Source organism: Schistocerca gregaria, chromosome 3, assembly GCF_023897955.1.
Source record: "Schistocerca gregaria isolate iqSchGreg1 chromosome 3, iqSchGreg1.2, whole genome shotgun sequence".
Classification (NCBI taxonomy): domain Eukaryota; kingdom Metazoa; phylum Arthropoda; class Insecta; order Orthoptera; family Acrididae; genus Schistocerca; species Schistocerca gregaria.
Genome location: NC_064922.1, coordinates 250,483,311 through 250,509,612, shown reverse-complemented (window position 1 = coordinate 250,509,612; position 26,302 = coordinate 250,483,311). Strand labels below are relative to the sequence as shown.

The following is a 26,302-nucleotide window of genomic DNA, read 5'->3' as shown; positions in this document are numbered from 1 at the left end:
TTTTCTGGCTTCACTGAATTAAATGCCATTGTTGATAGTCTCAGCTTTTCCAGTACTCTATTACTGTATTTCTGCTTCCAAAGTTGGAGTGAGGTAAATTGACCTTTTGTACACTAGTGAGCCTAGTACTGTACCATCTCATTTGTATTTTAGAGCAAATTACTTTTGGATTTTAAACACAGCTCCAGCTGTACGTTAAACTGAATGAGAAGGGCTGCATGTACACACATAAAGAAAGTGCTGCCCCAACCCTTAGCACTGAGATAATGAAACAAAATCTCTGTAAAACATTCTACATAACTCACTTATTAATTGTAAACAATTTCCCAAAAAAGGGCACATAAACCTGTGAACCCTTCTTCCACAAAATGCCTCACTTGTCAAAGTGGATATCACAGAAAAAACTTGGAACAGAGAGCATCTCATCAGTGTTCTTGGATGCAGACTGTTTCTTAGTTACTTGCAGTGCAAATTCAGGAGGTATTATTCCACAATTTATCTCTGCTGGAGTAACCAATAGAACAGGCTTTCCTGTGCAAACAGCACATCAGATAAGTAATATTACCAGAATGTACAATCTTGAACATGGCTATTAACAGCAACTATGAGTAAGCTTTGATTAGTAAAGTAAACAGCCAAACATTGCTACATGTGACTTGAGCTGGATTGCTCACGGTCCACTTAACATGTTTTAATCAATGTAACCAAATAACATAGGTCAAGTTTATATAAATGGCTGATTGGCTGTTCATGTTACTAATCTGTAATTACCAGAATGCTTCACCAGTAGTACTTCTAGTGTAATTGAGCTGTCTCTATATGGTGCTTTATATTTTTACAAATTTTCTAATAGACACTCTTTCACATGATGTAGCTAGAGGATAAAGTGATATTCTGCTGGATGCCTAGGTGTGGTAGAAATCTGGAGCAGGAGCTGATTGATGCAAAAACTGATGAGGCTTTTACAGTATCTACACTGGCAAAATATAATGCTCTCCTGCTGAAATGCAAAGACTCACTCCCCCCTCCCTAGCCCACATGTTGTAACTTCACAGTTGATGATTAGGATAATGTTTCTTTGGGGGAAGAAATGGCTAGAAATGAAGGAAAACAATCTGTAGTTGATGAATACAACTATCTGACCACAGAGTACCTCTCTGCAGACCTTTAGAAGATATAGTGTCTTAGAAATTTGCTTTTAGATACTACACTGCCCTATAATACATTGTTTCTTCTTCTGGTGATAGGAACCACACATGTTTGGTACCTGTGTCATCTGAACACCTGTATGCCAAATTAGTAAAATGCACCTAGTAGGGGGGGGGGGGGGGGGGGGAGATAAAACAGTAAGGTCATCAATCCTATTGGATTAGGAAAAAATGGGGAAGGAAGTTGGTTGTGCCCTTTCAAAGTAACCATCCTGTCACTGACCTGAAGCGATTTAAGGAAATCACAGAAAACCTAAATCAGGATGGCTGGATGCAGTTTTGAACCATTGTCATCCTGAATGCAAATTCAGTGCACTAACCACAGCACCACCTCACTCAGTATTTAACAGTGTAACCTATTTTAAGCAAAGAGTCAGTGTCATGCAATTATTAAATTCTAGTTTATCTTCACAGCTTTCTATGGGAGTATTGAGAACCAAGAAATAGCTTGGTCATCAAGCTACTTTTAGCAATGAACCAACCCTTTCCACTTAAACATTTTTCAATTTTTCTTTTGGTTTTATGTGAGTTATTTTACAGTTTTATTATTCTATTGCATTCTTAATTAATTTTTGTCAGTGTATATTAGCTGAAATAAGTCACTAATAACCATGTTACAAAATTATGATTTAAAATATGTGGCAAGTACTTACCTCCAGGAATACTATCCATGTGTTATGTTTCAGAGTTATTGGTTCCTTCTTCTGGGAGGGGAGAGTGTTTTCCCTCCCACTGAGGATGTATCAAATTCTTCAAAATAACACATTACATTGCTTGTTGTCAGTGCAGTGAGGGTCTTGCTTTCTCACTGTATGAATTTTTGGATTTTAAGTGTATATGTTTAGTGTAGGTAAATGCAATGAAAGTTTGTTGTGTTTTCATTATCAGTAGTAAAGGATGATTATGAAATGCAGGCTCAATACATAGCCAGCTCCACTCAGACAGCACCAAGGAGTCTGCCAGGTCTAATGTCCCCACCCAATAGATAATTATTGTGAAAAGTGCTTCATGCTCTCACTCATAGAAATACTTAATGTGTGTCACAAACATCCTTCCCTTTCCTGGTCAAATTCTAATGGTAAAAAATTTATTTTACCACCAAAAGTAAGATGAACTATCTCCAGATTGAAGAAAACCACACAAATGTGTGTTAGCAGCGTTAGCTATAGGAATAATTAACCCAGGAGTAGAAATGTATTTCCAACATACAAGTTAACAATCAAGTTGTTATGTTTATGTGCTCCATAACTTCATCAAAAAGTCTTAATAGCACTCCTTATATAAAGCTCATGTATGACATGTAATTTTATATTATTGACAGTGATACTAGATTGAAATAACTTCAACATAAAAATTATCAAGAATCTGATAAGTGAGATATCATTCTGGCTCTACAGGTATTAGTTTGAAACATTTAACTGTATGATACTGTTGATAAAATTCAGTGCACTTTCATTCCACTACAGAAACTGATCTATGATCAATTAAATTTCTAGGTTTGTCTGTAATATTCCCAGAAGCTGTGCATGTTGTGGAAGGAGGTGATGTTTTGCTAAAATTGCTAAGGAGCAATCCAAACCAAAGATCATGTCTTCTTAAAACACCAAACACATCAGTTATTTATCCACTTATATCAGAGTTTGCTCATCATGTAAGTATGCAACACTTTTAACAGAGCAGGTGCACTGAAGTACATAACTATTGCATTCTAGTTTAAATTCAACTTAACTCCAATATTAATTAATGGAAAATCTCATATAAAGATGTGAAACAATTATTAACAAAGAGATAGAGGGGCTGGCCAGTACTTACCTCAGCTCAGTACAGCCGATAGAAACACAAAAAACAACCGAAAATTTAAGTTCCTAGCTTTCGGAATAAATGTTCCTTCATCAGGGAGGAGAGAGGGGAAAGAAAGGGAAGAAGGGAAAGTGGATTTAGTTACTCACAACCCAGGTTATGAAGCAACAGGGAAAGGAAAACAGGGAAGGTAGCAACGATGGAGGCATGGTTGTCTGAGGGAAGCTCCCTCAGAGCTTGTGTTTCTATCGGCTGTACTGAGCTGAGGTAAGTACTGGCCAGCCCCTCTATCTCTTTGTTAATAATTGTTTAACTCCAATATTATCAGTTTCTTCTGGAAATAACTTGCAGCATGCTTTTCAGTTTGTTAACATTAAAAAATGATGTATCATATTTCACACTGTGTAACTACGTTTTAATTTTGGTACTGTTCAGAGAACAATGTGAATTAATGCCTTACATGAAAAGGATAAAGTAGAGCTAAATGGGTACAATGAAATAGAAACCAAGGAGATGTCATTTCCATATTTCCAGTACAAGAAAAATACACTCCTGGAAATTGAAATAAGAACACCGTGAATTCATTGTCCCAGGAAGGGGAAACTTTATTGACACATTCCTGGGGTCAGATACATCACATGATCACACTGACAGAACCACAGGCACATAGACACAGGCATCAGAGCATGCACAATGTCGGCACTAGTACAGTGTATATCCACCTTTCGCAGCAATGCAGGCTGCTATTCTCCCATGGAGACGATCGTAGAGATGCTGGATGTAGTCCTGTGGAACGGCTTGCCATGCCATTTCCACCTGGCGCCTCAGTTGGACCAGCGTTCATGCTGGACGTGCAGACCGCGTGAGACGACGCTTCATCCAGTCCCAAACATGTTCAATGGGGGACAGATCCGGAGATCTTGCTGGCCAGGGTAGTTGACTTACACCTTCTAGAGCACGTTGGGTGGCACGGGATACATGCGGACGTGCATTGTCCTGTTGGAACAGCAAGTTCCCTTGCCGGTCTAGGAATGGTAGAACGATGGGTTCGATGACGGTTTGGATGTACCGTGCACTATTCAGTGTCCCCTTGACGATCACCAGAGGTGTACGGCCAGTGTAGGAGATCGCTCCCCACATCATGATGCCGGGTGTTGGCCCTGTGTGCCTCAGTCGTATGCAGTCCTGATTTTGGCGCTCACCTGCACGGCGCCAAACACGCATACGACCATCATTGGCACCAAGGCAGAAGCGACTCTCATCGCAGAAGACGACACGTCTCCATTCGTCCCTCCATTCACGCCTGTCGCGACACTACTGGAGGCGGGTTGCACGATGTTGTGGCGTGAGCCGAAGACGGCCTAATGGTGTGCGGGACCGTAGCCCAGCTTCATGGAGACGGTTGCGAATGGTCCTCGCCGTTACCCCAGGAGCAACAGAATCCCTAATTTGCTGGGAAGTGGCGTTGCGGTCCCCTACGGCACTGCGTAGGATCCTATGGTCTTGGAGTGCATCCGTGCGTCGCTGCGGTCCGGTCCCAGGTCGACGGGCACATGCACCCTCCGCCGACCACTGGCGACAACATCGATGAACTGTGGAGACCTCACGCCCCACGTGTTGAGCAATTCGGCGGTACGTACACCCGGCCTCCCGCATGCCCACTATACGCCCTCGCTCAAAGTCCGTCAACTGCACATACGGTTCACGTCCACGCTGTCACGGCATGCTACCAGTGTTAAAGACTGCGATGGAGCTCCGTATGCCACGGCAAACTGGCTGACACTGACGGCGGCGGTGCAAAAATGCTGCGCAGCTAGCGCCATTCGACGGCCAACACCGCGGTTCCTGGTGTGTCCGCTGTGCTGTGCGTGTGATCATTGCTTGTACAGCCCTCTCGCAGTGTCAGGAGCAAGTATGGTGGGTCTGACACACCGGTGTCAATGTGTTCTTTTTTCCATTTCCAGGAGTGTATATTGAAATGTCATATTACATTTGTGCAAATAACCGAATGGAGATTCCTTTCTGGAGCAACATTGGTGAAACAGATGTGTTAATGCTAATTGTCTCTTAGTTACAAAGGAATATTCATAAACAGCTTTTACAAAATAAGACCCTGTAAAAGTTATGAAATTGCCATTATACCACAGCTATGCAAAGGTTTTTGAAATCTCGCCAATTAAAAAAAAAGATGTCCTATATTCTTCTTTGGGTTATGTGGTCACTTATGGAAATAAATAGCCACAGCTTCTTGTCAGACTATGCTTTGCTTATTTAACATTTTTTGTTGAGAAATATACCATTTTATGTAGTGCTGACACAATTTGACAAGGCACATTTCTGCTCAATGTTACAAGTATGTTTCAAAACTTGTGCATAAAGCAGACTGTAGTTATAAGGATTGTAGGACCTGAAAGGGATGGAGTAATTGAGAGGGTAGTGAGATGGAGTGGCAGCTTGCCCATGTTATTCAATCCTTACTTTAAGAAAGCACTAAAGAAACCAAATAGAAATTTGGAAAGAGACTCAAAGTTCATCGAGAAGAAATAAAAACTTCAAGATTCAATGGTATGGTTCCAAGTGTTCAGCCAAGTTGTTCTTTCCATTTTATGCACTGTATTGTGATAACCAACCAAGTCATCATTTTCAGCTGTTATGAGTTGTGTTTTTTGAACACCAGAAGCACAGTGTTTATCAATCACACAAAGAAAACCTAAAAGATCACATCACTTACTTCAAGCTTTTCTGATGACATGGTAAGTTTGTCAGATTCAAAAAAGATCTTTGAAGAACAAGTGAATGAAATGCATAGCATTTTGAAAAGATGCTGTGTGATGAGCATCAGCAAAGGTAAAACAAAGTAATGGCATATTGTAAATTTGTCAGGTGATGCTACGTGCTATAGATTAGTAAATGAGATGCTTAAAATGATAGACATGTTTACTATTTGGGAATAAAAATATCCTACAGTTATAGAAGTAAAGAAAATATAAAATGCAGGTTACCAATAGCAAGAAAAGAGTGTCCAAAAAAAGATTTGTATGTGAACACTGTATATGAATTTGTGTGTTAAAAAGTGAAATTATTTTTCTGGGTATAATGTTACATGGAAGTGAATCGAGAATGATAAACACTACAGACAAGAAGTGAATAGAAGCTTCTGAAATATTTTTGGTCATTCACAGAACTGCAGTTTGTGTCAAACATGTACTCATTAATCTGGTTATATCTGTTAAATAAGAATTACTTCCACCCTCTGAGTACTATCTGACAACACTTTCATCTTGTACATTGTGCATAAAAATCTGTATGAGCTCCACTATGAGTATCAATTTACAGGACCATTCACCCATCATTGGAGTTGAAGTTCCTATGCATAGCACATGGAAACTTCCTGAAATGGATTTAATAGAAATGATTATCATGGTTCATTAACAAACCATCATTTACTTTATATTTACCACAATATAAAAACTTATATTATACACTAAGCTCTTATGCATATTTCAACAGGAACATCATACAGACACTTCTGCAAACATGGGAACACCTGTATGAAAGCAGATAATCATGTCGGTAACACTGAATAAAAAGTTCTTTGTTTTTCAACCATATCAAGTTATTAAAATTGCACTAGCTCTTGGCCAAGTACCCTGGCCATTTTCAAGTGGTATGACTGCCATTGGGATGCCAGTACACCCATTATATATACTGGCTGCCGCCTGTGATATCATTGGTGCCTGTAACATCGCCATGTTTGGACATATGTTGACTCAGCATTTGATGAGCCCACTTCAACTACACAATCACTGGATCCCACACAATGCTGAACTGCAGGCCACAATCCCTATTTAGGACATTATTGATGGTTTTTATTTGAATGATTTCTTTAATGACACAATCCCAGAATGCATTTATGTTAGCCATGATGGATGTTTTGTCAAGTTTTATCTGGTGTCCATTTTTTAAAGTGTGCTCAGCCAAAGCGCCTTGCTGCAATGGATGCACCGGTTCCTGTGAGTCATCGAAATTAAGCACTGTCGGGCATGGTTGGCACTTGGATGGATGACCATCCAGGCCGCCATGCACTGTTGCCATTTTCCGGGGTGCACTCAGCCTTGTGATGCAAATTGAGGAGCTACTCGACCGAATAGTAGCGGCTTCGGTCAAGATTACCATCATAACAACCGGGAGAGCAGTGTGCTGACCCCACGCCACTCCTATCCGCATCCTACACTGAGGATGACACAGTGGGTGGATGGTCCCGGTAGGCCACTTGTGGCCTGAAGACGGAGTGCTCAGCTAAAGCAGACTTATCAGTGTAGGGTGGGTGATTAAACCTCTCAGGCTCCTTCCTGCACTGTTGCAGAGTGTGTACTGTTTGTCCAATGTAAGACCGGCCACACTCACAAGGTGTCTTGTTGACCATAGGTTCTGAGAAACCTGCTGTGTGAAATGAGCCATATTCTCATGAAAGCAAAGTTACCAGCACCCTACATGACGAGCTGAGCACAATAGCCTGCGAGCACTATGCAATAATGAGAGCATTGTGGTCCTTTCCTGCTGAAAATGGGAATGCCACCACAATTATGGAACATGCAGATTATGATATGAAGATCTATGCGCTACTGGATGAAGATACTTATTGGAAACTCCCATGTGACCCAACATCGAGAATAATAAGAAAGACATCTGAACTTCTCAATTGTTCTTTGATGGAAGACTCTGTCATCAAGAATCTTCTCCCGCAGGCATCTAGACTACCTGCTGGTTATGTTCTACCAAAGCTCTTCAAGGATGGGACACCATTCCGCCTCATCATATCGATCATTGGTTCACCAGCATACAATCTGGTGAAGCACTTGGCCAGTCTCTTTGCTCCACATGTGGTACTCTGTGAGCATCATATTAAAAATTCAGCAGATTTTATCAACTAAATTAACCATCTTTGACTTAGTGAGGGTGACATTATGTCATTTTTGATGTGGTGGCATTGTCTATGGATGTGCCTGTCAAAGACTGTTTAAATCTAATATCCCAGTTATTTGTAAGTGAAGTGGTCGAGCTATTTAGGCACACTCTGACATCTTATTTTCTGTACAACAGCCAGTATTACAATGAAATGGAGGACGTTGCAATGGGCAGCCTGTAAGAACAAGCTGTATCAAACCTATTTGTGGAGAATTTGGAGGATATTGTCATGGACACCATGCCATTAAAGCCTAGTTTTTTCTTTCTGTATGTTCGTAATTTGGCCCTATGGTTATCAGGAACTTGAAAGTTCTTCAATGGCATTAACAGTAACATCCAGTTTACCACAAAGACAGAAAAAATGACAATGCATTGCCGTTCCTTGACTTTCTTATCTCCAGAAAATTAAATGGATGCATCTAAAGGAAACCAATCTGTACTTGCATGCCATCAGCCATTATCACCTGGCACAGAAGCACACCATTTTACACACATTGGTACATCGTGCAAGAATGATATCAGATGCTGATAACCTGGCTCATGAGCTGAGCCACCTGCATAAGGTCTTCAGGAACAATGGATATAACATCCATCAAATAAATGAAGTGATTTCATGAAAGACTCACAACAAGACTGCTGATGAGGGGCAGGAAAAGAAACTTGCTTTCCTGCCATTCTGTTGCTCTGTGTCAGACCAGATAAGCTGCCTGCTAAAATGACACAAGATCAAGTCAATCTTCGGGCCTCCGAGAAAAATCCATCAGTTACTGAGACCGGTTAAAGATGCAGCAGGTCCCAGAACACCTGGGGTCTACAAGATACCTTGAAAGTGTGGCCAGTCTTATGTTGGACAAACAGTACACACTGTGGAACAATGCAGGAAGGAGCATGAAAGGTTTTATTGCCTATACTATCCCGAGAAATCTACTTTAGCTGAGTGTGTTTTAGAAAATGGACACTGCCTCCTGGGATTGTGTAATTAAAGAAGCCACTGAAATAAAAATCACCAACAACACCCTAAATAGATATGGTGGCCTGCAATGCAACATCACCTGGGATCCAGCAATCACGTGGTTGAAGAGGGTACGTGAAACACCGAGTCAATATATGCCCATATATGGAAATGTCACTGGCACCAGTGACATCACAGCCAGCAGCTAGTTGTATATAAGTGGTGTACCAGCAGTGCACTGTTCGTTATACCACTCTGGTAATTGTAACAGTCTACAGATTCCCTATTGAAAACTTTCAGTTTATGACAAATCTAGATACATTATTGAGCTACCTGTAAGACAAGAACAAACAGTTAGTAGTTTATGGAGATTTCAGTGTAGATTTCGTGAAAGACACAGACAGAAAAAATTAACTGGAATCATTATTTAGGTGTTGCAGTCTGATTTCAGCACTTAATTTTCGAACCCAGGTGCAGCAAGATAGCATTACCCTGACTGATAATGTGTTTGAAGAAACTGTTTACACTGGAACAATTAATGTGTACCAAATTATTAATGGACTATCTGATCAATATGCACAATTAATGGAAATAAACAACATAGCACCTTTCAGCCCTAAAGCAGGTTCATATGAAGCAGTGAAGCTTATTAATGAGAACAGAGATGCAATGTTTTAAGAGTAAGTTAATAGAGGTGGTATGAGATGAGACACATATAGAAAGAGATGCTAATGTCAAATTCAATTTATGGTATAGAAAATTTGTGTCAATATTTGAAAGTAGTTTTGCTAAAATTTTATCCAGAAAACCAATTTCAAAAATAGGTAAGCTGTGTATAACTAAGGGAATTAAAAGCACATATAAAGGAAAGAGGGACATTTATGTAAAGGACAGGAAAAGTAAAGATCCAACATTACTCGCAAACTACAAAAAATAGTGTAATATTTTTAGGTAAGTCATTAAAGTGTCCAGAAGTATGCATGTCCAGACAGAAACACACAATGCAGATAATAAGATTAAAACTGTATGGGATAATGTCAAACAGGAGACAGGACAGCCAGTTGGTGTGCAAGATATCAAAATAATGAAGCCAGATGACAATGTTGTGTTTAGTAATTCATAAGCTGAAAGTACTTTTAACAATCGGTTTCTAGATGTAGCAGCAAAACTAGGATTAAATGTTTCTGTTGAAGAAGCAAAGTAATACATTAAAAACATCGCTCCACAAAACTTTAATCAACAGGCCTTAAATAATAAAATATCAGCAGTTGATATTTTTGTGGTCTTTCCAAGGTGTTTGTTTTTGTATCTCATGTTACACTCTTAGAAAAACTTTAATTTTATGGGATTCATGGCTTTACACACAAATGGTTTGAATCATACTTAACAGACAGAATGCACAATCTGTGCTGAATAACTCAGTGTTGGTAAGGTAGAAAAGTTTAGTACCTGGGGAGATATCACCAAGGGAGTCACACAGGGTTCAATGTGGGATTCACTCCTCTCCCTTATATAAGTGAATGACCTTCCAATTAACATTCAGCCAGCAGCATTGGTACTTTTGCAAGATGATATTAGTGTTATATCCCCCCATGAACCATGGACCTTGCCGTTGGTGGGGAGGCTTGCATGCCTCAGCAATACAGATAGCCGTACTGTAGGTGCAACCACAACGGAGGGGTATCTGTTGAGAGGCCAGACAAACGTGTGGTTCCTGAAGAGGGGCAGCAGCCTTTTCAGTAGTTGCAGGGGCAACAGTCTGGATGATTGACTGATCTGGCCTTGTAACAATAACCAAAACGGCCTTGCTGTGCTGGTACTGCGAACGGCTGAAAGCAAGGGGAAACTATGGCCGTAATTTTTCCCGAGGACATGCAGCTTTACTGTATGATTAAATGATGATGGCGTCCTCTTGGGTAAAATATTCTGGAGGTAAAATAGTCCCCCATTCGGATCTCCGGGCGGGGACTACTCAAGAGGATGTCGTTATCAGGAGAAAGAAAACTGGCGTTCTACGAATCGGAGCGTGGAATGTCAGATCCCTTAATCGGGCAGGTAGGTTAGAAAATTTAAAAAGGGAAATGGATAGGTTAAAGTTAGATATAGTGGGAATTAGTGAAGTTCGGTGGCGGGAGGAACAAGACTTTTGGTCAGGTGACTACAGGGTTATAAACACAAAATCAAATAGGGGTAATGCAGGAGTAGGTTTAATAATGAATAGGAAAATAGGAATGCAGGTAAGCTACTACAAACAGCATAGTGAATGCATTATTGTGGCCAAGATAGATACGAAGCCCACACCTACTACAGTAGTACAAGTTTATATGCCAACTAGCACTGCAGATGACGAAGAAATTGATGAAATGTATGATCAAATAAAAGAAATTATTCAGATAGTGAAGGGAGACGAAAATTTAATAGTCATGGGTGACTGGAATTCGGTAGTAGGAAAAGGGAGAGAAGGAAATATAGTAGGTGAATATGGACTGGGGCAAAGAAATGAAAGAGGAAGCCGCCTGGTAGAATTTTGCACAGAGCACAACTTAAACATAGGTAACACTTGGTTCAAGAATCATAAAAGAAGGAAGGCTGTATACATGGAAGGAGCCTGGATATACTGACAGGTTTCAGATAGATTATTTAATGGTAAGACAGAGATTTAGGAACCAGGTTTTAAATTGTAAGACATTTCCAGGGGGCAGATGTGGACTCGGACCACAATCTTTTGGTTATGACTTGTAGATTAAAACTAAAGAAACTGCAAAAAGGTGGGAATTTAAAGAGATGGGACCTGGATAAACTAAAAGAACCAGAGGTTGTAGAGAGTTTTGGCGAGAGCATAAGGGAGCAGTTGACAGGAATGGGGGAAAGAAATACAGTGGAAGAAGAATGGGTAACTTTGAGGGATGAAGTAGTGAAGGCAGCAGAGGATCAAGTAGGTAAAAATACGAAGGCTAGTAGAAATCCTTGGGTAACAGAAGAAATATTGAATTTAATTGATGAAAGAAGAAAATATAAAAATGCGGTAAATGAAGCAGGCAAAAAGGAATACAGACGTCTCAAAAATGAGATCGACAGGAAGTCCAAAATGGCTAAGCAGGGATGGCTAGAGGACAAATGTAAGGATGTAGAGGCTTATCTCACTAGGGGTAAGGTAGATACTGCCTACAGGAAAATTAAAGAGACCTTTGGAGATAAGAGAACCACTTGTATGAACATATGGAAACCCAGTTCTAAGCAAAGAAGGGAAAGCAGAAATGTGGAAGGAGTATATAGAGGGCCTATACAAGGGCGATGTACTTGAGGACAATATTATGGAAATGGAAGAGGATGTAGATGAAGATGAAATGGGAAATACGATACTGCGTGAAGAGTTTGACAGAGCACTGAAAGACCTGAGTCGAAACAAGGCCCCCGGAGTAGACAACATTCCATTGGAACTACTGACGGCCTTGGGAGAGACAGTCCTGACAAAACTCTACCATCTGGTGAGCAAGATGTATGAGACAGGCGAAATACCCTCAAACTTCAAGAAGAATATAATAATTCCAATCCCAAAGAATGCAGGTGTTGACAGATGTGAAAATTACCGAACTATCAGTTTAATAAGTCACAGCTGCAAAATACTAACGCGAATTCTTTACAGACGAATGGAAAAACTAGTAGAAGCCGACCTCAGGGAAGATCAGTTTGGATTTCGTAGAAATGTTGGAACACGTGAGGCAATTCTGACCCTACGACTTATCTTAGAAGCTAGATTAAGGAAGGGCAAACCTACGTTTCTAGCATTTGTAGACTTAGAGAAAGCTTTTGACAATGTTGATTGGAATACTCTCTTTCAAATTCTGAAGGTAGCAGGGATAAAATACAGGGAGCTAAAGGCTATTTACAATTTTTACAGAAACCAGATGGCAGTTATAAGAGTCGAGGACATGAAAGGGAAGCAGTGGTTGGGAAGGGAGTGAGACAGGGTTGTAGTCTCTCCCCAATGTTATTCAATCTGTATATTGAGCAAGCAGTGAAGGAAACAAAAGAAAAATTCAGAGTAGGTATTAAAATCCATGGAGAAGAAATCAAAACGTTGAGGTTCGCTGATGACATTGTAATTCTGTCAGAGACAGCAAAGGACTTGGAAGAGCAGTTGAATGGAATGGATAGTGTCTTGAAAGGAGGATATAAGATGAATATCAACAAAAGCAAAACGAGGATAATGGAATGTAGTCGAATTAAGTTGGGTGATGCTGAGGGAATTAGATTAGGAAATGAGACACTTAAAGTAGTAAAGTAGTTTTGCTATTTGGGGAGCAAAATAACTGATGATGGTCGAAGTAGAGAGGATATAAAAGGTAGACTGGCAATGGCAAGGAGAGCGTTTCTGAAGAAGAGAAATTTGTTAACATCGAGTATAGATTTAAGTGTCAGGAAGTCATTTCTGAAAGTATTTGTATGGAGTGTAGCTATGTATGGAAGTGAAACATGGACGATAAATAGTTTGGACAAGAAGAGAATAGAAGCTTTCGAAATGTGGTGCTACAGAAGAATGCTGAAGATTAAATGGGTAGATCACATAACTAATGAGGAAGTATTGAACAGGATTGGGGAGAAGTTTGTGGCACAACTTGACCAGAAGAAGGGATTGGTTGGTAGGACATGTTCTGAGGCATCAAGGGATCACCAATTTAGTATTGGAGGGGAGCATGGAGGGTAAAAATCGTAGAGGGAGACCAAGAGATGACTACACTAAGCAGATTCAGAAGGATGTAGGTTGCAGTAGGTACTGGGAGATGAAGAAAGCTTGCACAAGATAGAGTAGCATGGAGAGCTGCATCAAACCACTCTCAGGACTGAAGACCACAACAAGAACAACAACAACAACATTAGTGTTATCTTCCTCCTATGAACCATGGACCTTGCCGATGGTGGGGAGGCTTGCGTGCCTCAGTGACACAGATAGCCATACCATAGGTGCAACCACAACAGAGGGGTATCTGTTGAGAGGCCAAACAGACTTATGGTTCCTGAAAGGAGCAGCAGATCTTTCTGTAGTTGCAGGGCCAATGTCTGGATGATTGACATATCTGGCCTTGCAACATCCACCAAAATGGCCTTGCTCTGCTGGTACTGTGAATGGCTGAAAGCAAGAGGAAACTACAGCTGAAATTTTTCCCAAAGGAATGCAATTCTACTGTATGGTTAAATGATGATGACAATTTCTTGGATAAAATCTTCCCGAGATAAAATAGTCCTCCATTTGGATCTCTGGGCGGGGACTACTCAGAATGACATTGTTATCAGGAAAGACAGAACTAGTGTTCTACTGATCTGAGTGTGGAATGTCAGATCCCTTAATCAGGTAGATTGATCAGAAAATTTAAAGAGGGGAATGGATGGAAACAGGGGGAAGCTACTCTGAAACACATTGTGAACTCATTATTGTAATCAAGTTAGGCACAAAGCCCACACCCACCGCAGTAGTACAAGTTTATATGCCAACTAGCTCTGCAAATGAGGAGAAGATTGAGGAAATGTATGATGAGATAAAAGAAATTATTTAGATATTTAAGGGAGATGAAAATTTAATAGTAATGGAGGACTGGCATTTCATAATACAGAAAGGAAGAGAGGGAAAAGTAGTAGGTGAATATGGAGTGGGGAAAATGAATGAAAGAGGAAGTTGTCTGGTAGAGTTTTGCTCAGAGCATAATGTAATCATGGCTACCACTTAATTTAAGAATCATGAAAGAAGTTTGTATATGTGGAAGAGACCTGGAGACACCAGAAGGTTTCAAATTGATTATACAAAGGTAAGACAGAGATTTCGGAACGAGGTTTTAAATTGTAAGATATTTCAAGTGGCATATGTGGACTTTAACCACAACTTACTGGTTATGAACTGCAAATTAACACTGAAGAAACTGTAAAAAGGTAGGAATTTAAGGAGATGGGACTCGGATAAACTGAAAGAACCAGCAGTTCTAGATAGTATCAGAGGGAGCATTAGGGAGCAACTGACAAGAACAGGGGAAAATAATACAGTAGAAGAAGTGTGGGTAACTTTGAGAGATGAAATAGTGGAGGCAGAAGAGGACCAAGTAGGTAAAAAGACGAGGGCTAGTAGAAATCCTTGGGTAACACAAGACATATTGAATTTAATCGATGAAAGGAGAAAATATAAAAATGCAATAAATGAGGTAGGTGAAAGGGAATACAAACATCTAAAAAATTAGATTGACAAGAAGCACAAAAAGACTAAGCAGGAATGGCTAGAGGACAAATGTAAGGATGTAAAAGCATATATCACTAATGGTAAGATAGATGTTGCATACAGGAAAATTAATGAGCCCTTGGGAGAGAAGAGAACCATCTGTATGAAATCAAGAGCTCAGATCGAAAACCAGTTCTAAGCAAAGAAGGGAAAGCAGAAAGGTGGAAGGAGTATATAGAGTGTTTGTACTGGGGAGATGTAGTTCAGGGCAGTATTATGGAAGTGGAAGAGGACGTAGATGAAGATGAGAAGGGAGGTACAAAACTGCATGAAGAATTTGACAAAGCACTGAAAGACTTAAGTTGAAATAAGGCTCAGGGAGTAGACAACACTCCGTTAGAGCTACTGATGGCAATGAGAGAGCCAGCCATGACAAAATTCTTCCATCTGGTGAGCAAGATGTGAGAGACAGGTGAAGTACCCACAGACTTAAAGAAGGATATAGTAATTCCAATTCCAAAGAAAGCATGTGCTGACAGGTGTGAAAATTACTGAACTATCAGTTTAATAAGTCATCGTTGCAAAATACTAACATTAATCTTTTACAGAAGAATGGAGAAACTGGTAAAAGACTATCTCAGAGAAGATCAGTTTGGATTCTGGAAAAATGTAGGAACACACCATGCAATACTTACCCTATGACTTCTCATAGAAGATAGGTTAAGGAAAAATAAACCTATGTTTATAGCACTTGTAGACTTAGAGAAAGCTTTTGACAGTGTTGACAGTAATACTCTCTTTCAAATTATAAAGGTAGTAGGGGTAAAATACAGGGAGTAAAAGGCTATTTGCAATTTGTACAGAAACCAGATGGCAGTTGTAAGTGTCAATGAGCATGAAAGGAAAGCAGTGAGTGAGAAGGGAATGAGACAGGGTTTCAGCCTATCCCCAGTGTCATTCAATCTGTATATTGACCAAGCAGTAAAGGAAACAAAAGAAAAATTTGGTGTAGGAAACGACTAGCTGTGATAAAGAGTACCCTCCGCCATATACTGTGCGAAGGTTTGCAGAGTTTGTATGTAGATGTTGGTGCAGAGATATTGTTGATATCCCTTGCGGTACTGAGTCATGTGCTTTTTCGAAGTTAAGAGTTTCTGCATCTACCTGATTCCCTTGGTCCATAGCTTTTAGAGTGTTGTATAAAAAAGTGGAGTAGGAATTAAAGTCCAGACAGAAGAAATAAAAACTTCAAGGTTTGTCGATGATGTAATTCTATCAGAGACAGCAAAGATCTTGGAAGAGCAGTTGAATGGAATGGACATGTCTTGAGAGGAGGACATAAGCTGAACATCAACAAAAGCAAAATGAAGATAATGGAAAGTAGTCGAATTAAATCATATGATGCTGAAGGAATTGATTAGGAAATGAGAGACTTAAAGTAGTAGATAAGTTTTGCTATTTGGGAAGCAAAATAACTGATGATGTTTGCCATTTCTGAAGAAGAGAAATTTGTTAACATTGAGTAAGGATTTAAGTATCAGGAAATCATTTCTGAAAGTATTTGTGTGGAGTGTAGGCCTGTATGGAAATGAAACATGAGCAGTAAACAATTTACACAAAAAGAGAATAGAAGTATTTGAGATGTGGTGCTACAGAAGAATGCTGAAGATTAGATGGGTAGACCTTGTAACTACTGAGGAGGAACAGAGTAGATTTGGAGAGAAGAGAAATTTGTGGTACAACCTGACCAAAAGAAGGGATTGGTTGGTAGGACACATTCTGAGGATCACAATTTAGTACTGGAGTTAAGTGTGGGAATAGAAACCATAAGGGGACCAAGAGATGAATACAGTAAGCAGATCAGAAGGATGTAGACCAAGAGATGAAGAGGTTTGTGCAGGATAAAGTAGCATGGAGAGCCGCATCAAACCAGTCTTTGGACTGAAGACCACAACAGAAACAACAACAACAACAACAACAACAACAACATGTGTGCTTAGATGCCTTATGAATAAGTTTTGAGTAGGAAGGTGGGCCCTACTTAATATTAACATCTCCTAATATCAGAGCATTTTTGCAAATGGTGTTGTATGTAATTTAAGGTCAATTATCCAGATGTTTTACTTATTTTTCTTCAGAAGGTATATCCACAAGTGTGACCTTATTTACAACAATATTCTTTCATTTTTACAGCAAAATGAATATCAAAAGATAAAATATTTTGGTGGTAATATACATACAGATTGTGGTGTCCGGATTAATAATGTAACTGCTGAAGATGTAGGGTACTGGCGACTTACTTCAATATCACATATTTATGAGAAGGTTGAGGGTGATTCGAAAATATCATTAAGTAAGTGCAAGCATTAATTTTGAAAAGTAATATGTACTCAGCCATTGTGCCTTAGTACAATAAGAAATTCACTGGATAGTGTTTAAGTATTCACTGGTATAACAATTTATTTCTGATTGTTATTCTAGGTGCTAGTTCTTCTTCAGCAGTCAAGATTTTGATTGGTACTAAGCCTGTTTTAAACTTTGGTGATCTCCAGCATTGTACTTCATATTACATGACTAATAAGTACAAGAAAATTAATGCAGGTGTTAAAAATGCTTCTTGTACTAACAGTAAGTAGCTCTTTAAATGATGCTGGTATACCTGTTGCATAATGATATTTATTTTCATACATTAGACTGAATAAGCAACAAATGCTAATGCTGTGTGCACAAGAAAGAACTTATTGTGACAAACTGTGGCGTGTAGTTAAAACTGGCTATTCTACTTTGGAGTAATGTTAAATTGACCTGAATCTTCAGTTTCTTGAATCGTAACCACTTTGTTTATGACTAAACTGGAAATTATATGCAAAAATGATGTACAATCTTGAGATATACTGCAAATGAAATATCTATTTTCTCAAAATTACAAATTATTTGTTCAATCAAATTTCAAATCAGTTCAAATCAGTTGTTCTTTCCTTTTCATATTGTCGAATAGGTTTCCCTCAACCCAGGGTTCTGGGTGACTTTTCTGAATTGCACCCCTTTCCCTAAACCTCTCCAGTCATTTTCCTTCACCCCTCACCCTTCCCCTTCAACTCTTCTGGTAGAAGAAGGAGCCATTGGCTCTGTAACATTGTAAAATTTAAATCCTTTTGTGTGTGTGTGTGTGTGTTCCCCTGTTGCTACTTTGTGAGTAGATTTTTTATCTATCTGTTTATATTAAATCAGTTGTTTTGTTCAGTTAGAGAAAATATTACCTGCAAGCAGTGCAAAACAGCATCTAAAATTAAAAATTAAAACAGTTAATAAACCAGTAAAAGAAGTTCTATTTACTTGAGATTTTACGAACTGTGTGGCATAGGCTTCTTGCAAGATACTATTTTATCAGCTAGCATGTCGTACATGTCAGGAGTGAAGCTTATTGTGTATGTGGCTGTGATGATTGCATGAAATATGTAATGATGTGTTTCTATTATTGATGATGAGAATGAAATAGAGAGAGGGGAGGGCAACTAAACCCAATGCCATGACTTCTGTTGAGAGGTTTGGAATTTTGCAGTGAAAATTTCTTCCATTACTACAATTTGAGCCTTCCACTGTTGAGTCCAGTAACACTGCACAATTATCAACTAGGAACTTTCACAACAATTTGGTTGAGAGAGGAAGTATAGTATTCTGAACAAAGTAATACTGAAAAATCAGAATAAGATGATTGAATGGAACACAAATGTGATTCTCTCCTTATCATGTCTGTACTGAGGCTGGCACAATGGTTTCCAATGTACCTTCTCTTATCTACTCTCTCTAATTTAATTTACAGCAATACTGGTATCCACCTTGTGCATTAATAATTATTACTTGTGTGTAGCTTGTAGGGCTTCCATTTGCAGTACAGTGACACTGTGTGGGGTGACCTTCCCCCACATCCACCCTTCCCCTCTCTTTCTGCCCTGTTCCTACTGCTTCTGAATAGCCCTTTAGCTCCTCCATTGATTTTGACATCTTGCACTGACTAATCAGTCCTGTGAAAAATGTGCTGCTCTTTGTTAGATTTTGACTATCTCTTCTATTAATCCAAATTGGTAAGAGTAATACTCAAGAATGAGCAAATAAGTGTTTCATAAGCCATTTGTTTCATGGATGAATTACATTTCATTAAGACTCTTCTTATGAATCTCAGTCAGGTGTCAACGTTTCCTACTGTTTGTTTGATGTGGTCATCCAACTTTAAGTGACTCTGGAGGGTTATTTCCAGCAATTTTTCGCCAATAGTGTAATTGTGGAGTAGTGGATTTCTTCTCCTATATATGTGCAATACCTAACACTTATTTACATTCAGGGACAACTGTCAATCCCTGTGTCATTCATCAACCCTCTGCAGGTCTACTTGCAGTTTTCTACAGCCTTATGACTTGCTACCTTCCTACAGAGAACCGAATCATCTGCAGACAGCTTCATGGAGCTTCTGGCATTACCCACTAGATCAGGTGTGAACTGTATGTGGCCCACTTACCTCAGGTAATCTGGACATTACCTTTTATCAACTTTGTTCTGTTAAGAGGGGAAACAGTGACGTGTTAAGTTCTACCTGCAAGGAAGCCTTGAATCCAGCCACAAAATTTGTCCAGTATTAAGTAAGCTCATACTACTTATGCTACATGACAATACAGAACTGTATCAAATGCCTTCATGAAATCAAGGAACATGGCATCAAACTGAGTACCAGTGTTTATGATTCCCCATGTCGTGGAGGAAAAGAGCAAGCTGAGGTTTGCAAGATATCTGTTTGTGGAATCCATATTTACTTTTATAGAGGAGTATTTTCATTCTCCAAAAACATGTTCATCAGATATGTTCCATAGTTCTACAACAGATTGATATCAACAATATAGGTCTGGAATTATGATATCTATGCTAAAACCTCCTTGAAAATGGGATTGACCTACACTTTTTCCAGTCACTAGATACACTTTGTTGCTCCATCAAGCTGCAATAAACTGCTGCTAGAAAAAGAACAAATTCTTTCACATAATCTCTATAAAGTCTTACAGGTATCTAATTTTGTTCAGACACCTTTTCATTACCAAGTGATTGTAGGAGCTTTTTTATTCTGTGATTTCTTATCTCAAATCTGCCATTTCAGCATTCATGTGATATCTGGAAGGAGAGATTGTATTAAGAGCCTACTTCTTGAAGCTGTTTCAGAAAACTGAATTCACTATGTCAGCCTTCTCTCTATCATGTTGCATTTCAGTGCCAGTAAGGTCACAGAGTGACTGAACAGATGATTTTGATCCATACACTGATTTTATGTAATATCAAAACATCTTATGGTCTTTAGTTGCATTAGTTGGCATAACTTTATTTTGATAGTCATTGATTGCTTCTCTCATTGCTCTCCTTATGCTCATATTTGCTCTGCTCAGCTTTTGTTCATGAGCTAGGTTTCTTTATTTGTAATATGAGACAGAGTTCTCTTTTCTTATGTAGCAACTATCATACATGGGTATTAAACCATGGTGGATTTTTCCATCCCTTAAAAATCTTGGTTGGAACATATTTTCCTAAGGCATATTAAATGATGCTTCTGAATTTTATCTACTTGTGCTCTGTATCTCCATCCTCAACACTGAATATTTGATGTTGGCTATTCAGATACTCTACAATTTGTATCCTATCTCTCTTTCTGAACAAAATATTTTCCTACTACTCTTAACAGTCATTGTTAATAGCCATAGTCATTGATGCTATCACAGGCTTATGATCACTGATGCTCTGCTCTTTGTCAGCTAAATTGAAAAGCTCAGATCTGTTTTGTTGTTAGGAGGCATAAGATGTTACCCTGATGAATTGGTTTGGTTCTCTAATTATCTGCTCAAAATAATTTTTGGATAAGACATCCGGAATAATGCCACTGGAATTCCTATCTCTGGCACACGTTTTGATCTGAGGGCTCTCCCATTCTGTAGCTGACATATTACAGTACAACAATCTGCAAGTTTTTTCTAAAGCACTCTGCCACATTGTCTCCTGATGCAGGTTTTAGTATCTGCAGTAAGCATAACAATGCTGTTACTTGACACAGATGGTCAGCATGGCTACTGTGCAGGCTGACAGTGACTTGGTAACAACCAGAGAACAGAATGGTATGAATGGAACAAACTCACCCTGGTCTGCCCATATGATGTGATGAATGTACCCTCCATGACAGGCTCCTGAACTACTCCGCTGTTCTACCCATGCCAACTCATCTGCCCCCATTGGGACATCTGCTGATGGAGATACTAAACAGGTGACCTGTAAAAGTGTCTGATTATTGTGTCTGACACATCTTTGATGCTTAATTATATTTTTTTCATCAAACTTGTTGGTCAGAGAAAGATATGGAACACTGATTATGTACTAGAAAATGGATGGAATACCAGCAATATGAAATGGAGAGATGTCTTCTTACCACATGAAAAGATTGTAACAGGGGGAAGTAAGGAGGGTGGTAAGAGGAAGGGGGGGGGGGGGGTGTAAAATTGTAGAAGCACAGCGAGGCTCGACTACAGTAAGCAATTTCAAATAAATGTAAGATACAATAGTTATACAGAGATAAACAGACAGACACATTTGAAAGTAGACTGAACTATCAGATAAAGTTCTTCTTCAGGCTAATAAAAGAAACACACAAACACACACACACACACACACACACACACACACACACACACACACACACACACACAGGGCCACTGTTGAATGCGGGTGTTAAGGCACGACTGCTACTGGTATATTATTGATTATGTAACAGGGAAGTTTTTTTTGTTTTAAATAATTGTACAAGATGGTGTAATAGAAAGATAGTATTATGAACAGAAAAGAAGGATTAGATGAAGAACAGATGGGAAATATGATACTGTGAGAAGAATCTGATGAATCACTGAAAGACCTAAGTTGAAACAAGGTACATGGAGTAGATGACATTCCCTAAGAATTATTGAGATACTTGTGACAACCAACCATGACAAAACTATTCCTTCTGGCATATAAGATATACAAAATAGGCAAAATACCCTCATACTTTAAGAAGAATGCAGCATTCACTATTGCAAAGAAGTCAGTTATTGATAAGTGTGAATATTACTGAACCATCAGTTATTAACAACCTGTTGTAAAACACTGACATGAATCATTAACAGAAACACACAGTGTGCTCCCTGCCGCCGTTGGATAAGCAGCTGCCAGCAGAAAGTCGTATACTCCTAGCTCACTCATGTGTTACATAGTTTAATTCTTAATTTCTTTGCGTGTTTTTGGTACTTGCATTGTTTAATTCATAAATTTCGGGCGTATTGTAGTATTTGAGAGTTGTAGCATCACGTTTTAGTACCTGAATAGTGTAAAATCGCATAGTCTCCTTCCGCCGCCAAGCAGTGTGTCAGCAGTGTGCAAGTAGCAGCATTACTGCATTTACTAGGCAGTCTTGTATTTTAATAGCCGTTTAAATTTTGTGTCGAATTGTTTGTGCTCTCTGTAGATTAATTCAGATGTTCTTTGCACATCAGTTTCTAGCATGGATAGGGACTGCAAATGCTGTGTTCGGATGCAGGCTGAGTTGGCATCCCTTCGCTCCCAGCTTCAGGCGGTGTTGGCCTCGGTCACACAGCTTGAGGCTGTTGCCAATGGGCAACACTGTGGGGGTCCGAATGGGGGTTTGTCGGGGACGGCCAGCTCGTCCCACGCATCCCCCAATCGGACAACGACTGTGGCTGCCCAGGATACTGCCCACATTGAGGCTGATCCCTCACCTTTGGTAGAGTGGGAGGTCGTCTCGAGGTGTGGCAGGGGGCGAAAGACATTCCGAAGGGCTGAACGGAAGGAGTTTGTCTGATGAACCAATTTCAGGCTCTGTCTCCGGCTGATACTGATCTTCAGCCGGAGATGGCTGCTTGTCCTGTTCCAGAGGTTGCCCCTCAGTCTGCAAGATCCAGGCAGTCGCATAGGGTGGGCTTACTGGTAGTTGGGAGCTCCAACATCAGGCGCGTAATGGGGCCCCTCAGTGATATGACAGCAAGAGAGGGGAAGAAAACCAATGTGCACTCCATGTGCATATCGGAGGGAGTCATTCCAGATGTGGAAAGGGTCCTTCCAGATGCCATGAAGGGTACAGGGTGCACCCATCTGCAGGTGGTCGCTCATGTCGGCACTAATGATGTGTGTCGCTATGGATCGGAGGAAATCCTCTCTGGCTTCCGGCGGCTGTCTGATTTGGTGAAGACTGCCAGTCTCGCTAGCGGGATGAAAGCAGAGCTCACCATCTGCAGCATCGTTGACAGGACTGACTGCGGACCTTTGGTACAGAGCCGAGTGGAGGGTCGGAATCAGAGACTGAGACGGTTCTGCGACCATGTGGGCTGCAGATTCCTAACTTGTGCCATAGGGTTAGTGGGGTTTCGGGTTCCGCTGGATAGGTAAGGAGTCTACTACATGCAGCAAGCAGCTACACAGGTAGCAGGCATTGTGTGGTGTGGACTGGGCACTTTTTTAGGCTAGATGGCCTCAGGCAAGTACAGAAAGGGCAACAGCCTCAAAGAGTGCGGGGCAAAGTCAGGACATGCGGGGACCAAGCAGCAATCGGTATTGTAATTGTAGTCTGTCAAAGCTGCATTGTTAAAGTACCGGAACTTCAAGTGCTAATAGAAAGCACCGAAGCTGAAACCGTTATAGGTACAGAAAGGTGGCTGAAGCCAGAGATAAATTCAGCCGAAATTTTTACAAAGGCACAGACGGTGTTTAGAAAGGATAGATTGCATGCAACCAGTGGTGGTGTGTTTGTCGCTGTTAGTAGTAGATTATCCTGTAGTGAAGTAGAAGTGGATAGTTCCCGTGAAATATTATGGGTGGAGGTTGCACTCTACAACTGAGCTAGGTTAATAATTGGCTCGTTTTACTGACCTCCCGACTCAGCAGCATTAGTGGCAGAACAACTGAGAGAAAATTTGGAATACATTTCACATAAATTTTCTCAGCATATTATAGTCTTAGGTGGAGATTTCAATTTACCAGATATAGACTGGGACACTCAGATGTTTAGGACGGGTGGTAGGGACAGAGCATCGAGTGGCGTTATACTGAGTGTACTATCCGAAAATTACCTCGAGCAATTAAACAGAGAACCGACTCATGGAGATAACATCTTGGACCCACTGATAACAAACAGACCCAAACTTTTCAACTCTGTAAGTGCAGAACAGGGAATCAGTGATCATAAGGCAGTTGCAGCACCCCTGAATATGAAAGTTAATAGGAATATAAAAAAGGGAGGAAGGTTTATCTGTTTAGCAAGAGTAATAGAAGGCAGATTTCAGACTACCTAACAGATCAAAACGAAAATTTCTGTTCCGACACTGACAATGTTGAGTGTTTATGGAAAAAGTTTAAGGCAATTGTAAAATGCGTTTTAGACAGGTACGTGCCGAGTAAAACTGTGAGGGATGGGAAAAGCCCAGCGTGGTTCAACAACAAAGTTAGGAAACTACTGCGGAAGCAAAGAGAGCTTCACTCCAAGTTTAAATGCAGCCAAAACCTCTCAGACAAACTGAACCTAAACAACATCAAAGTTAGCGTGAAGCGTTCAGTGAATTCGAAAGTAAAATTCTATGTAGCGACTTGACAGAAAATCCCAGGAACTTCTGGTCTTACGTTAAATCAGTAAGTGGCTCGAAACACCATATCCAGACACTCTGAGACGATGATGGCATTGAAACAGAGAATGACATGCGTAAAGCTGAAATACTAAACACCTTTTTCCAAAGCTGTTTCACAGAGGAAGACCGCACTGCAGTTCCTTCTCTATATCCTTGCACAAACAAAAAAATGGCTGATATCGAAATAAGTGTCCAAGGAATAGAAAAGCAACTGAAATCACTCAACAGAGGAAAGTCCACTGGACCTGACGGAATACCAATTCGATTCTACACAGAGTACGCGAAAGAACTTGCTCCCTTCTAACAGCCATGTACCGCAAGTCTCTAGAGGAACAGAAGGTTCCAAATGATTGGAAAAGAGCACAGGTAGTCCCAGTCTTCAAGAAGGGTCGTCAAGCAGATATGCAAAACTATAGGCCTATATCTCTGACATTGATCTGTTGTAGAATTTTAGAACATGTTTTTTGCTCGAGTATCATGTCATTTTTGGAAACCCAGAATCTACTCTGTAGGAATCAATATGGATTCCGGAAACAGTGATCGTGTGAGACCCAACTCGCTTTATTTGTTCATGAGACCCAGAAAATATTAGATACAGGATCCCAGGTAGATGCTATTTTCCTGGACTTCTGGAAGGCGTTCGATACAGTTCCTCACTGTCGCCTGATAAACAAAGTAAGAGCCTACAGAATATCAGACCAGCTGTGTGGCTGGATTGAAGAGTTTTTAGCAAACAGAACACAGCATGTTGTTCTCAATGGAGAGACATCTACAGATGTTAAAGTAACCTCTGGCGTGCCACAGGGGAGTGTTAAGGGACCATAGCTTTTCACAATATATATAAATGACCTAGTAGATAGTGTCGGAAGTTCCATGCGGCTTTTTGCGGATGATGCTGTAGTATACAGAGAAGTTGCAGCATTAGAAAATTGCAGGAAAATGCAGGAAAATCTGCAGCGGATAGGCACTTGGTGCAGGGACCCTTAACATAGACAAATGTAATGTATTGCGAATACATAGAAAGAAGGATCCTTTATTGTATGATTATATGATAGCAGAACAAACACTGGTAGCAGTTACTTATGTAAAATATCTGGGAGTATGCATGCAGAACGATTTGAAATGGAATGATCATATAACATTAATTGTTGGTAAGGCGGGTACCAGTTTGAGATTCATTGGGAGAATCCTTAGAAAATGTAGTCCATCAACAAAGAAGGTGGTAACCGTGATAGCATTACGGAGATGAAACTTCCTGGCAGATAAAAACTGTGTGCCCGACCGAGACTTGAACTCAGGACCTTTGCCTTTCACGGGCAAGTGCTCTACCAACTGAGCTACTGAAGCACGACTCACGTCCGGTACTCACAGCTTTACTTCTGCCAGTATCCGTCTCCTACCTTCCAAACTTTACAAAAGCTCTTCTGCGAACCTTGCAGAACTAGCACTCCTGAAAGAAAGGATACTGCGGAGA

General features: G+C 40.1%; 1 protein-coding gene across 2 annotated transcripts in view; it reads left to right on the top strand.

Annotated features, from left to right (window-relative positions):
• The window catches only part of LOC126353954 (uncharacterized), a 179,437-nt gene that overhangs the window by 57,562 nt on the left and 95,573 nt on the right, over positions 1 to 26,302 (top strand). For both annotated transcript variants that reach the window (XM_050003254.1, XM_050003255.1), the window contains exons 2-4: positions 2,705 to 2,859; positions 17,327 to 17,486; positions 17,615 to 17,761. In XM_050003254.1, coding sequence (XP_049859211.1) covers positions 2,705 to 2,859; positions 17,327 to 17,486; positions 17,615 to 17,761 — 462 coding nt within the window. The remainder of the gene's footprint in view (positions 1 to 2,704; positions 2,860 to 17,326; positions 17,487 to 17,614; positions 17,762 to 26,302) is intronic.